This window comes from Littorina saxatilis, linkage group LG2 (assembly GCF_037325665.1).
Source record: "Littorina saxatilis isolate snail1 linkage group LG2, US_GU_Lsax_2.0, whole genome shotgun sequence".
NCBI classification, from domain to species: domain Eukaryota; kingdom Metazoa; phylum Mollusca; class Gastropoda; order Littorinimorpha; family Littorinidae; genus Littorina; species Littorina saxatilis.
In genome coordinates, this window is record NC_090246.1 from 103,335,676 (window position 1) to 103,351,238 (window position 15,563).

General features: G+C 46.1%; 1 protein-coding gene across 1 annotated transcript in view; it reads right to left on the reverse strand.

Annotated features, from left to right (window-relative positions):
* Positions 1–15,563, reverse strand: part of LOC138955261 (mitotic checkpoint serine/threonine-protein kinase BUB1 beta-like) — a 64,904-nt gene that overhangs the window by 10,069 nt on the left and 39,272 nt on the right. Inside the window, exons 16-20 of the mRNA XM_070326901.1 lie at positions 9,405–9,547; positions 7,817–7,900; positions 6,748–6,837; positions 2,564–2,724; positions 89–278 (exon numbers count right to left, since the gene is read on the reverse strand). Of these exons, the coding sequence (XP_070183002.1) occupies positions 89–278; positions 2,564–2,724; positions 6,748–6,837; positions 7,817–7,900; positions 9,405–9,547 (668 nt within the window). The remainder of the gene's footprint in view (positions 1–88; positions 279–2,563; positions 2,725–6,747; positions 6,838–7,816; positions 7,901–9,404; positions 9,548–15,563) is intronic.

Consider the following 15,563-nt stretch of genomic DNA (forward strand, 5'->3'; position numbering starts at 1 on the left):
CCCCTTACAATGTCATGAACATTGAGCTTCATCATCCAAACTTTTTTGAGAATCATTCCAACATTTCAAAGTCCAACAAACGCGTTACCTGATACGTCCACGGCTGATCGGTCATCATCTCTATGCACTGGAAGCCTGAGGTGCCGACCTTGGCCATGAAGGTGGTGCCTGGGGGATAGAGCGACATGTCGATGGCTTGACCAAAGTCCACCAGTCGCAGGCACTGGTTCTTAGCACTGAACACTGCGTCTTTGTCTCTGCAGCCCGCAAGGTCAGGGCTGCCATCAAAATCAACTCTTCATCTCAGGTTAAACAATGGTAAAGGCAAGCTTTATAGTATCTCTCTAAGGAAAGGCAGGGTTTAAAGGCAAATAGCAGACTGCCTCTCTTTTTACATTTAGTCAAGTTTTGACTAAATGTTTTAACGTGGAGGGGGGAATCGAGACGAGGGTCGTGGTGTATGTGCGTGCGTGTGTGCGTGTGTGTGTGTGTCTGTCTGTGTGTGTGTGTGTGTAGAGCGATTCAGACTAAACTACTGGACCGATCTTTATGAAATTTGACATGAGAGTTCCTGGGTATGAAATCCCCATACGTTTTTTTCATTTTTTTGATACATGTCTTTGATGACGTCATATCCGGCTTTTCGTGAAAGTTGAGGCGGCACTGTCACGCCCTCATTTTTCAACCAAATTGGTTGAAATTTTGGTCAAGTAATCTTCGACGAAGCCCGGACTTCGGTATTGCATTTCAGCTTGGTGGCTTAAAAATTAATTAATGACTTTGGTCATTAAAAATCTGAAAATTGTAAAAAAAATTAAAAATTTATAAAACGATCCAAATTTACGTTCATCTTATTCTCCATCATTTTCCGATTCCAAAAACATTATAAATATGTTATATTTGAATTAAAAACAAGCTCTGAAAATTAAATATATAAAAATTATTATCAAAATTAAATTGTCCAAATCAATTTAAAAACACTTTCATCTTATTCCTTGTCGGTTCCTGATTCAAAAAACATATAGATATGATATGTTTGGATTAAAAACACGCTCAGAAAGTTAAAACGAAGAGAGGTACAGAAAAGCGTGCTATCCTTCTCAGCGCAACTACTACCCCGCTCTTCTTGTCAATTTCACTGCCTTTGCCGTGAGCGGTGGACTGACGATGCTACGAGTATACGGTCTTGCTGCGTTGCATTGCGTTCAGTTTCATTCTGTGAGTTCGACAGCTACTTGACAAAATGTTGTATTTTCGCCTTACGCGACTTGTTTTAGACTCTTATAACAAGCATGCAAGTTTCTGCTTCTATCCTTCCTTTGTCTCTCTTTTTATACCAGCCAGCTGACCATAACATTATACCAACCAGCTGACCATAACATTATACCAGCCAGCTGACCATAACATTATACCAGCCAGCTGACCATAACATAACATTATACCAGCCAGCTGACCATAACATTATACCAGCCAGCTGACCATAACATTATACCAGCCAGCTGACCATAACATAACATTATACCAGCCAGCTGACCATAACATAATACCAGCCAGCTGACCATAACATTATACCAGCCAGCTGACCATAACATTATACCAGCCAGCTGACCATAACATTATACCAGCCAGCTGACCATAACATTATACCAGCCAGCTGACCATAACATTATACCAGCCAGCTGACCATAACATTATACCAGCCAGCTGACCATAACATTATACCAGCAAGCTGACCATAACATTATACCAGTCAGCTGACCATAACATTATACCAGCCAGCTGACCATAACATTATACCAGCCAGCTAACCATAACATTATACCAGCCAGCTGACCATAATATTATACCAGCCAGCTGACCATAACATTATACCAGCCAGCTAACCATAACATTATACCAGCCAACTGACCATAACATTATACCAGCAAGCTGACCATAACATTTTACCAGCCAGCTGACCATAACATTATAACAGTCAGCTGACCAACATTATACCAGCCAGCTGACCATAACATTATACCAGCCAGCTGACCATAACATTATACCAGCCAGCTGACCATAACATTATACCAGCCAGCTGACCATAACATTATACCAGCCAGCTGACCATAACATTATACCAGCCAGCTGACCATAACATTATACCAGCCAGCTGACCATAACATTATACCAGCCAGCTGACCATAACATTATACCAGCCAACTGACCATAACATTATACCAGCCAGCTGACCATAACATTATACCAGCAAGCTGACCATAACATTATACCAGCAAGCTGACCATAACATTATACCAGCAAGCTGACCATAACATTATACCAGCAAGCTGACCATAACATTTCCAGACTTCATTAATAAACGACTGCTTGTGAGTAAGTTACAAAACAGAAACAAGGGAAACCGAAATCACCTTAACATTTTTCATTCACTTTTTAGTTTTCAACCATTTGGCTTTTCTTAATCGTTGAGGTAAGGCCTCTTTGGATTGTTACCGATTTCCAAGTCTGATCAAAACTTTCAAAATTCCATTGCAGCAAATGAGAATATCACTGCTTGTCTTACAATCCTGTGATGAGGATGTTGTCGGGCTTGACGTCCCCATGGATGATCTTGCAGGCGTGAAGAGTCTCAAACATGCGCAGCAAAAGCACTGTCAGGTAGGCAGCCAGCGGCTCCAGGCTGGCCATCAGTTCGCGGTTAGTCTTGATCATGTTCACCAGCGACTGAAAAACAAGCACAATCTCCCTGACAGAGTACCAAACTTTCAGTGGAAGACAGGCACAATGTCACTGACAGAGTACCAAGCTTTCAGTGGAAGACAAGCACAATGTCACTGACAGAGTACCAAGCTTTCAGTGGAAGACAAGCACAATGTCACTGACAGAGTACCAAGCTTTCAGTGGAAGACATGCACAATGTCACTGACAGAGTACCAAACTTTCAGTGGAAGACAGGCACAATGTCACTGACAGAGTACCAAGCTTTCAGTGGAAGACAGGCACAATGTCACTGACAGAGTACCAAACTTTCAGTGGAAGACGAGCACAATGTCACTGACAGAGTACAAAGCTTTCAGTGGAAGACATGCACAATGTCACTGACAGAGTACAAAGCTTTCAGTGGAAGACATGCACAATGTCACTGACAGAGTACCAAACTTTCAGTGGAAGACGAGCACAATGTCACTGACAGAGTACAAAGCTTTCAGTGGAAGACAGGCACAATGTCACTGACACTGACAGAGTACCAAACTTTCAGTGGAAGACGAGCACAATGTCACTGACAGAGTACCAAGCTTTCAGTGGAAGACGAGCACAATGTCACTGACAGAGTACCAAGCTTTCAGTGGAAGACAAGCACAATGTCACTGACAGAGTACCAAACTTTCAGTGGAAGACAAGCACAATGTCACTGACAGAGTACCAAACTTTCAGTGGAAGACAAGCACAATGTCACTGACAGAGTACCAAGCTTTCAGTGGAAGACAGGCACAATGTCACTGACAGAGTACCAAGCTTTCAGTGGAAGACAGGCACAATGTCACTGACAGAGTACCAAGCTTTCAGTGGAAGACAGGCACAATGTCACTGACACTGACAGAGTACCAAACTTTCAGTGGAAGACGAGCACAATGTCACTGACAGAGTACCAAGCTTTCAGTGGAAGACGAGCACAATGTCACTGACAGAGTACCAAGCTTTCAGTAGAAGACAAACACAATCTCACTCACAGAGTACCAAGCTTTCAGTGGAAGACATGCACAATGTCACTGACAGAGTACCAAACTTTCAGTGGAAGACAAGCACAATCTCACTCACAGAGTACCAAGCTTTCAGTGGAAGACATGCACAATGTCACTGACAGAGTACCAAGCTTTCAGTGGAAGACAGGCACAATGTCACTGACAGAGTACCAAGTTTTCAGTGGAAGACAAGCACAATGTCACTGACAAGTTTTCAAGTTTTATTAGTCCATAACCCCTGGGGGCATTTTGAACAATAAATACAATCAATAAAATCATGACATATGCTAATATAATAAATTTTTTAAAAAAAGTTCAAAAGATTATGAAAAACTGTTACAGATTCTATTAATAAAGTCCAAAATATTCTTTAGCAATTTCTTTTTGTTAGTAGCAAACAACTTTTTAAATTTAAGTGCATTAGGTTTTTTCCAACAGAGTACCAAGCTTTCAGTGGAAGACAGGCACAATGTCACTGACAGAGTACCAAGCTTTCAGTGGAAGACAGGCACAATCTCCCTGACAGAGTACCAAGCTTTCAGTGGAAGACAGGCACAATGTCACTGACAGAGTACCAAGCTTTCAGTGGAAGACAAGCACAATGTCACTGACAGAGTACCAAGCTTTCAGTGGAAGACATGCACAATCTCTTTCGGATGAGACGAAAAACCGAGGTCCCTTCGTGTACACTACATTGGGGTGGGCACGTTAAAGATCCCACGATTGACAAAAGGGTCTTTCCTGGCAAAATTGTACAGGCATAGATAAAAAAAATGTCCACCAAAATACCCGTGTGACTTGGAATAATAGGCCGTGAAAAGTAGGATATGCGCCGAAATGGCTGCGATCTGCTGGTCGATGTGAATGCGTGATGTATTGTGTAAAAAATTCCATCTCACACGGCATAAATAGATCCCTGCGCCTTGAGTCCGAGTCTGGAGATACGCGCGCGATATAAGACTTCATATAACATAACATCTCACTGACAGAGTACCAAGCTTTCAGTGGAAGACAGGGTACAATCTCACTGACAGAGTACCAAGCTTTCAGTGGAAGACAGGGCACAATGTCACTGACACAAGCTTTCAGTGGAAGACAGGGTACAATCTCACTGACAGAGTACCAAGCTTTCAGTGGAAGACAGTGACCAAGCTTTCAGTGGAAGACAGGGCACAATGTCACTGACAGAGTACCAAGCTTTCAGTGGAAGACAGTGACCAAGCTTTCAGTGGAAGACAGAGTACCAAGCTTTCAGTGGAAGACAGAGTACCAAGCTTTCAGTGGAAGACAGGGTACAATGTCACTGACAGTGGAAGACAGGGTAGGAAGCTTTCAGTGGAAGACAGGGTACCAAGCTTTCAGTGGAAGACAGTGACCAAGCTTTCAGTGGAAGACAGGGCACAATGTCACTGACAGAGTAGCAAGCTTTCAGTGGAAGACAGGGTACTGCACAATGTCACTGACAGAGTAGCAAGCTTTCAGTGGAAGACAGAGTAGCAAGCTTTCAGTGGAAGACAGGGTACAATGTCACTGACAGTGGAAGACAGGGTAGGAAGCTTTCAGTGGAAGACAGGGTACCAAGCTTTCAGTGGAAGACAGTGACCAAGCTTTCAGTGGAAGACAGAGTACCAAGCTTTCAGTGGAAGACAGGGTACCAAGCTTTCAGTGGAAGACAGAGTACCAAGCTTTCAGTGGAAGACAGAGTACCAAGCTTTCAGTGGAAGACAGAGTACCAAGCTTTCAGTGGAAGACAGGGTACCAAGCTTTCAGTGGAAGACAGGGTACCAAGCTTTCAGTGGAAGACAGAGTACCAAGCTTTCAGTGGAAGACAGAGTACCAAGCTTTCAGTGGAAGACAGAGTACCAAGCTTTCAGTGGAAGACAGAGTACCAAGCTTTCAGTGGAAGACAGAGTACCAAGCTTTCAGTGGAAGACAGAGTACCAAGCTTTCAGTGGAAGACAGAGTACCAAGCTTTCAGTGGAAGACAGAGTACCAAGCTTTCAGTGGAAGACAGAGTACCAAGCTTTCAGTGGAAGACAGAGTACCAAGCTTTCAGTGGAAGACAGAGTACCAAGCTTTCAGTGGAAGACAGAGTACCAAGCTTTCAGTGGAAGACAGAGTACCAAGCTTTCAGTGGAAGACAGAGTACCAAGCTTTCAGTGGAAGACAGAGTACCAAGCTTTCAGTGGAAGACAGTGACCAAGCTTTCAGTGGAAGACAGTGACCAAGCTTTCAGTGGAAGACAGTGACCAAGCTTTCAGTGGAAGACAGAGTACCAAGCTTTCAGTGGAAGACAGTGACCAAGCTTTCAGTGGAAGACAGTGACCAAGCTTTCAGTGGAAGACAGTGACCAAGCTTTCAGTGGAAGACAGAGTACCAAGCTTTCAGTGGAAGACAGAGTACCAAGCTTTCAGTGGAAGACAGAGTACCAAGCTTTCAGTGGAAGACAGAGTACCAAGCTTTCAGTGGAAGACAGTGACCAAGCTTTCAGTGGAAGACAGTGACCAAGCTTTCAGTGGAAGACAGTGACCAAGCTTTCAGTGGAAGACAGAGTACCAAGCTTTCAGTGGAAGACAGTGACCAAGCTTTCAGTGGAAGACAGAGTACCAAGCTTTCAGTGGAAGACAGGGTACTGCACAAAATTTTACGTCAACCATTAACACAAATGAAAGTCAAGTTTTCACCGAAGTGTCTCACACAATTCTAGAAGCATGTGCAACACACCGAAAAGTCTCACACAATTCTAGAAGCATGTGCAACATACCGAAAAGTCTCACACAATTCTAGAAGCATGTGCAACATACCGAAAAGTCTCACACAATTCTAGAAGCATGTGCAACATACCGAAAAGTCTCACACAATTCTAGAAGCATGTGCAACATACCGAAAAGTCTCACACAATTCTAGAAGCATGTGCAACATACCGAAAAGTCTCACACAATTCTAGAAGCATGTGCAACATACCGAAAAGTCTCACACAATTCTAGAAGCATGTGCAACATACCAGCAAAGATCCCTGGGAACAATAGTCGCTGACCAGACAACTGCCATCTGTGTAGAAATAGCCCTGGCTGATCTGCATCATGCTGGACCCCTACACCACAGGAAACAAGAGCAGCAAGTGTCTTAAAACACTAACTCAAGTTGGACAGAGAAGTTGGTGTAACACTAACTGTAAGTATGCATTAAAAGAACAAAACACTTTGAAATCTGCACTGGCCATTATACTATTCTGTCCTACTGATTAACTATATTCACTTTGAAATCTGCACTGGCCATTATACTATTCTGTCCTACTGATTAACTATATTCACTTTGAAATCTGCACTGGCCATTATACTATTCTGTCCTACTGATTAACTATATTCACTTTGAAATCTGCACTGGCCATTATACTATTCTGTCCTACTGATTAACTATATTCACTTTGAAATCTGCACTGGCCATTATACTATTCTGTCCTACTGATTAACTATATTCACTTTGAAATCTGTACTGGCCATTATACTATTCTGTCCTACTGATTAACTATATTCACTTTGAAATCTGTACTGGCCATTATACTATTCTGTCCTACTGATTAACTATATTCACTTTGAAATCTGCACTGGCCATTATACTATTCTGTCCTACTGATTAACTATATTCACTCAGGGATGTTGCTGGAATTTTTTTGGTGTGGCAAATCTGGCAAAATCGCCCCAAAAAGTTTCAGCTATTTATGAAAATTTGTCTAGGAAGACCTTGGTGTCAGCTTTCCTTCCCCATAAAAATACAGTAGTACTCTAATGACCAAAATAATCCAGTGGCTGCCAGTTGCCAATATTAGCAACACCAACCTAATTTGAAGCACATTTGATATTAGTAGTGTGGTCACAAATGGGAGTAGTTTTGGCCCCAAATCTTACAGTAATAAGTTACTCCAAAATAGTAAGGGTAAAGAGGTCTGGCTAATTTCTGCTTCCATCATTGCAGAGAATATATTTATTCCTGATCACAAGTTGAAAATACTAACGTCAGAACAAAAAAAACAAGCCATTTCAAAACAAAGTAAGCTATAAAAAGATGCCTACTATTTGGGGAAGCCGCAGCTTGAGCAGTCTTCGGTGCACCTCCGAGCAGATATAGAACTCCCAGGGTGCTCCTGGCTTCTGAACCTGTCCGCAACATGACACAAACACCTCATTTTACTAACTGACACTTCTTTGTGGGGAGGGGGGGGGGGGTGACAATGGTCTGCCTTTATTTATCAGAACATCGGCCAACTTCTGGTTTTAGTTCAAATGGTAGTTTGACAAGACTCAGTAAAAGAAAAAACAAGAAGGGCAAAGCCCATACGACTCACATGCTTGACCTCGACCTTTAGGGTAACTAAACCTAGCAATGACATCATACACTAAGAACTGCTTTACACATTTTTCCTACCAAAATACATGTGACCTTGACCCAAGGTCAAGGTCATCCAAGGTCATGCAACACAAAGCTGTTAATTCAAGACATGGGAAGTACAATGGTGCTTATTGGCTCTTTCTACCATGAGATATGGTCACTTTTAGTGGTTCACTACCTTATTTTGGTCACATTTCATAAGGGTCAAAGTGACCTTGACCTTGATCATATGTGACCAAATGTGTCTCATGATGAAAGCATAACATGTGCCCCACATAATTTTTAAGTTTGAAACAGTTATCTTCCATAGTTCAGGGTCAAGGTCACTTCAAAATATGTATACAATCCAACTTTGAAGAGCTCCTGTGACCTTGACCTTGAAGCAAGGTAAACCAAACTGGTATCAAAAGATGGGGCTTACTTTGCCCTATATATCATATATAGGTGAGGTATTGAATCTCAAAAACTTCAGAGAAAATGGGAAAAATGTGAAAAATAGCTGTTTTTTAGGCAACATTTATGGCCCCTGCGACCTTGACCTTGAAGCAAGGTCAAGATGCTATGTATGTTTTTTGGGGCCTTGTCATCATACACCATCTTGCCAAATTTGGTACTGATAGACTGAATAGTGTCCAAGAAATATCCAACGTTAAAGTTTTCCGGACGGACGGACGGATGGACGGACGGACGTCCGGACGTCCGGACGTCCGGACGGACGGACGGACGACTCGGGTGAGTACATAGACTCACTTTTGCTTCGCATGTGAGTCAAAAAATCAGCAGCTCTGCCAAAACAGCCAAGTTTTCGGCGATTTGAAAGAAGTGTTAGCATTAAAGGGTCTTTCCTGGCAAAATTGCTTAGGCACAGTTAATAATTGTCTACCTATACCCGTGTGACTTGGAATAATAGGCCGTGAAAGGTAAATATGCGCCGAAATGGCTGCAATCTACTGGCCGTATAAAATTTCATCTCACACGGCATCACTGCAGAGCGCCTAGAACTGTACCCACGGAATATGCGCAATATAAGACTCATTGATCATTGATTGATTGGCTGACTGCCAAAGCCAAACGAAATCCTTATATTATCCACCATTATGAAAATGTGTGTAATTTAGTACTGTTCTGGTCACGTGATATAAGCATTTGCTTGAGTGCGTGTCCTAGCTGTATGTTTTGAACTGTTCATGCCAAGAAATTCTGAATAAAATTTTGTTTAAACGAAATCCGTATTCCATGCAAGTGAGACAAATGTGAAGAGGTTTGACCTACCTTGATGACACACTCCCCACAGGTGGACTCGATGGCCATGGTGTCCATGCTGTCGTCCAGGTCAGTGTCAAAGGTGTGAGCCAGGTAGACCTTGGCGTAGCCACCTTCCCCTATCTGACGGTTCAGCTGGTATGTGTCCATCCCTGGATTGAGTGGAAACAGTTACTTCATCACTTCACATCTGCATGTCACTTTTCTTTGTGCTGGTCCAAAAAGGTGTGTCAACTATCATTGTGTTGTCAACTATCATTGTGTTCAGGGATCGCGCTAGCTTTTTAAAAAACGCGTAAGTCATACGCAACGAAACGAAAAAAACGCGTCACGGACTAATATTTTTGCGTACTACGAAAACACGTACAGACACAAACAAAACACGCACGAAAGACTTAAAGACACTCCTTACCTAAATACGGCGAGTTTTCCTGTCGAACTCCGCGCACGCCTGTCGAATAACACCCCTGCTGTCTCCAACCTTCGGGCCTTGCGAGTTTGTTTCCCGCTCTAATACGACTAGACACACTTTCCGCCTTTTGGAAGCGCGAGATGGGAGAGCAGCTAATGTATGTTTCATTATCCGACAAGACATTATCTGGTAATACCCTCGTTACGTTCGTTTGCGATACTTCGATGCAAAAAGAAACGGACTTTAGTTTTGACGCGCAGATTTCATGTGTGTCGTCACTTCTCGAGCCCTATAGTCAGTTTCAGGATCGGGTGATTATTAAGTCAGAGCAAAAGCGCTGCGTGAAGACAAGAAAAAGTTACAATATTTTTGCGTATGGCTTACGCGGCGCGGCGAAAAAAACGCGTCAGCGACTTTTAAAATGCGTCAAATACGCAAAAATCGTGCGTAAACGCGATCCCTGTGTGTTGTCAACTATCATTGTGTTGTCAAAACACACACATACGTGCACACACAAACTGTATCTCTCTCTCTTACTTTTTTGTTAAACACACACACATAATGACATAGAATCGAAAATTTCAACAATAAATTTTCATTTAATTAATATACTTACTCAACTCACATAAATAGCATTAACTTCAGTTCATTGCTTAGGTATTGAAGTAGTACTTGACCCTGGTACAGGGGGAGGTAACTCCCAAAACAAAACAAGTCCGTAATCAAGGACAGGAGTCACCTCCCCTACCGGTAACCCCGCGCATGCGCGAGCCCTGCTACCGGTCATCATTCCCCCACGGAAACACACACCTTCAACACATGAAAAATGTTAGCGGGGATGGTTGGGAGGGTATGAACTATGTGAGTTGAGTAAGTATATTTATTAAATGAAAATTTATTGTTGAAATTTTCGATTCAATCACATATTCTTACGTCAACTCACAATGTCCCGAAGGTAATAGCTGAGAAAGACGTCCTGAGATGTCCAGTAAGCAGCGTTAAGAACGTCCGCCATCCTACCAGACTTGAGGACAGCTAATGAAGTCGCCCACGCTCGAGCCTCATGCGTTCGAGGCGATCGTAGAGGGAGGACTGACTGCCCCCCCCCCCCTTGAGTCTGCCACCACTGATAAGCAAGCCTTATAAGTGTGGAAGACCATCTGGTAAGCGTGGTTTTTGCTATGTCTTTATTTCTAGCTGTGTTAAGTGAAATAAATAGCAGCTGCTGATTAGATGCTCTGAGCAGCGCGGTGCGAGACAAATACGCCTTAAGTGCTTGTACCGGGCAATTAGAAAGATCCGGATCGCCGGGCACCAAAATGTCCCGGAGAGGCCGAATGGAAATAGCTGATGAAAGCTGGTCCGGTTTTTGATTCTTTGAGAGAAAATCGGGACGAAAACGCAGTGAGACAGAACTGTCTCTTTCGAACGCGATGTCACGGTCTAGACCGGAAAGGCCATGGATCTCGCTACTTCTCCGCGCCGAAGCGAGCAGGATTAGCATGAGAGTCTTACGCGTAAGATTAGAGAGGCTAGCGCCTTGTAACGGTTCGAATGCACTAGAACATAAGAATTCTAGTACTAAAAGAACATCCCAAGCCGGGACCGAAGTCCTTGCTGCTACGGTACTGAGGGCGGCGCCCTTCAGCACGCTCGCGATGATTCCCCCAAGGGAGATGGAGCGCCCAAGCTGTTTAAGCGTCACGGAAATGACGGACCGGCGTACTCTTGGAGTAGACGCTGCACGACCCTGCGAGGAGAGCCATGCCAGATGGTTTGCGACCTGCATCGATCGCGGAGCGACCGGGTTAACATCATTAACTGCACACCATCTAGTCCAAGACAGCCAATGCGATGAATAAACAGAGGAGGTGGAGCGCCTGTGTGCCTTCTGGACCAAGTCCAGAGTGAGATTTCTTTCTTTCTTTCTTTATTTGGTGTTTAACGTCGTTTTCAACCACGAAGGTTATATCGCGACGGGGAAAGGGGGGAGTTAATTGTTTCTTGTTCACAAAAGCACTACCGTATTTTCCGGGTCATAAGGCGCGACTTTTTTCCTCGAGTTTGACCCCTGCGTCTTGTATAACGAAGCGCCTAATCCGTGTATGAAATACGAAAAAAAATCAAAGAGACCGCCTGAGTACCAGTCAAACAACTTGTGATAATGCATGTTTCAGCTACTAGGTACTACCCTGGCCAAGTTTCCTCTCAAGACATCAAAGAGACCGCCCCATAGGTTAAACTCGGTCACCGACCCCGGTGCAGGAAGTGTTTCCTCTCTCAGATCTATGACAGGGGAACCACCTCTCATAGCAAAAACTGGGTCATTGACCCCTGGGAAGAAGGTCAGTGTCTATTCAAGGCAACCCGGCTATCACAATGGACCTGCCTTTGATCTCGCGCACACACAGAGCACACATATTTCCACTCTGTATTCTTCCTTTGATGTGCGGCTTATTTTCATTCTTCGACCGTTTGTTACCGGTATACTTTTTAAATTTGGTGCGCCCTATCGGCCCCCTGCGCCCAATGGGTGACTGGATTACAATTTTGTTTAAAAAGAAGGGGGTGCGCCTTATGTGCTGTAGCGCCTTGTAACCCGGAAAATACGGTAATCAAAAAATTGCTCCAGGGGCTTGCAACGTAGGACAATATATGACCTTACTGGGAGAATGCAAGTTTCCAGTACAAAGGACTTAACATTTCATACATACTGCTTGACTAAAATCTTTACAAACATTGACTATATTCTAACCAGAGTGGGATCAGAAGTGCCTGAGCGCCTCAGTGATCTCCGCACAGTCTCCAGGCGTGAAGGTCCAGGAACTGGGGGCGATCGTGCGGAAGCAGCTCCCCTTGCCTGAGGCAGAGAGGGATCGGAGGGCCGCTGGCGAGCCGCAAAAGATCCGGAAACCAATGCTGGCTTGGCCAGCGGGAAGCCACGAGAAGAAGACGAGGCCGCTCTAGGTCGGCCTTTCGCAGGACCTTTCCGATGAGCGGAATGGGTGGGAAGGCGTAAGCCTCTAACCCTGTCCAGTTGATCGCCATCGCGTCGATCTTCCACGCCTCCGGAACTGGAAAGGGAGAGACGAAGATTGGGAGGCGACGCGAGAATCTCGTGGCAAAGAGATCGATCATCGGGCGCTCTACTTGCGCCCAAAGACGTAGGAGCGCCTGATGGGTAATGGTCCACTCTGTATGAAGGACCTGAGAGGAACGGCTGAGAGCGTCGGCCAAGACGTTCAGGCAGCCGGGCAGAAAGCGAGCCGAGATCAGAATCTGATGGTGAGCGCACCAAGAGAGTATCTCGCATGCTCGGCTGGACAACAGCTGAGACCGAGAGCCTCCCTGCTTGTTGAGATAAGCAGCCACCATCGTGTTGTCTGTATGGATCAACACGTGGTTGCCCTGGAGGGCGGAGACAAAATGCTGTAGGCCCAAGAACACCGCCTCGAGCTCAAGTCGGTTGATGTGCCATAGCTGCTGCTCTGGTGACCATCGACCGGAAGTCGTGTGTGCGTCCAAGTGAGCTCCCCAGCCCTTCTGAGACGCATCCGAGAAGAGATGCGTGGAGGGAGGAGGTAGCGCTATGGGCACTCCCTGCGTGAGCCAGAGAGTGTTCATCCACTGAAGCGTGGCCTGCTGAAACCAGCTCCCGAGAGGGACTGAAACATCCCATCCCTGGGAGGCCGGGTTCCAGACTGAACTGAGTGCCTCCTGAAATGGGCGCTTGTGTGCCCTGCTGAGTGGGATGAGAGTCGACATGGACTTCATCTGGCCCTGTAACGACGCAAGCGTCCTGGCTGGAGTCGAATGTCGCCCTAACAGGGAAGACAGGAGGGCCTGCAGTTTGTCGATACGTCGTTGAGTGGGACGGACTGTCCACTCCCGTGTATCGAATACCATGCCCAGGTAAGTAAAGGTCTGTGTCGGAGACAACTCGGACTTGGTTTGGTTGACCTGAAAGCCGAGAGCCTGTGCCTGGGCAAGAACGAACTGGGTATGCTGGTGGCAGAGTGCTTCTTGCTGATGAAGAATCAGCCAGTCGTCTAAGTACACTCTTGAGACGAACGCTGTGCTGCCGCACAAGGGCGCAAAACTGACGCACCACCATCGTGAATACCCAGGGGGCGAGCGAAAGCCCGAAGGGTAGAGCTCGAAACTGAAACACTCGGTCCCTCCACATGAAACGCAGCCACTTCCGGTCTGCCTCGTGCATGAGGATATGGAAGTAAGCATCCGTCAGGTCGACGGACGTCACCCAATCTAGGGGACGAAGTGCCTCCCTGACGGTTGCTGGCGTTTCCATTATGAACCGAACTTTGCGCAGAAAGCGGTTCAAAGGTGAAAGATCCAAGACCGGACGCCACCCTCTGGACGCCTTGGGTACGACAAAAATCCTGCCGTAGAATCCCAAAGAGGAGTGGTCGAGAACCTCTTCTTTTGCATGTTTGTGGAGCAATAGAAGGATCTCTGCTTGGATTGCCTCCCGAGCGTCAGAGCTGACCGAAAACCGGAAATTGGCCGGCGCTCTGGACAGGTGCTTTGTCTTCCTGCCAAGGAAGACGGAACCCCGACCGAATCACCCCCATGGTAGAGGCTTGGGGGGTGACCGGATCGGGGGTGTCTCATTCGGGGTTGGGCTTGCGCCCAGACCCCCTCTTCCCAAAGGAAGGCTTACGCTGGTAAGGGCGGGACCTCGAGCCGCCTCTTCCTGCGTGAGACGCCTTCTGCCCAGAAGACTTGGCAGGCGCTGGGGCAGACCCTCGTGGTTTGTTGTTTTGCTGCTTGAGAGCAAGCTCCGTCAGCTGAACCACATGCTGGTCGCGGGTTTCTTCGGCTTGCCTCCGAAGAGCTTCCAGAGAACGTGACCCCAACAACGCCCCCTCAGAGAAAGGAGAGACTCGCAAAGAGTCTATGGTAGCTTTGTCAGTCAAACGCAAGCCGTTGAGAAGGGCCTCACGTCTCCAAAACACAACTTGCGAATAGAGACGAGCCGCGTTCGTCATCTGGTTGTCAGTGACCTTCGCTAGAGCAGCCAGGAGCAAGGCTGCGTCTGCCTCAACCGTGTCATCCCAAAATTTGAAGGGTTCAATAGATGACGTAATGGCTCTCGTCAAAGACCTAATCAGCGTTTCCGCCGGAGAGGAAAGCTCAAGGGAGGAACACCCGCTCTCCTCTAGCCCTAGGAGACCCTGTTCCGTGTAAACGGCGGTTCTCTCGCGGCTATACCCATCTTGCCGCAGACGAGCCAGTTCCGGTGTCACCGGAAGTGGTGCTTTGGGCAACGAAAACGAGGAGAGGAGGGAGTGCGGCTTGTTCGGAAGACGCGTTCTTCTCGAATTGGCTGGTGGGCCGCCGCCTGCCTGTGCCGAGGCCAACCAAGGCTGAGCAGATGCAGGAGCATTGCCATGAGCGACCAAAAGAGGGAAGGGTGAGGCAGCGTCTGCACCGAACACCTGGGCCATCGCAAAAGGGACAGAAGGCAACTCGACAAAGCGAATCCGCGCCTTAGCATCCCCGATGCCCGCAAAATCTGCCATAGCGGAAGGAGGAGGAGCAGCGAAAGTAGATTCGGCTGGGACACCTTCGGGAAAGTACCGTGAAGTGATCTCCGCCGCCAACTCCAGAGTAAGGCCAAGCTTGCTAGGGATACGCAAAGGTGCATCTGACTCAGAACGATCGTCATCACCCTCTATTCCCTCGAAGCAACCTTCCTGTTCTTCGTCAGAATAGTGGTCCGGAATCCCACCGGA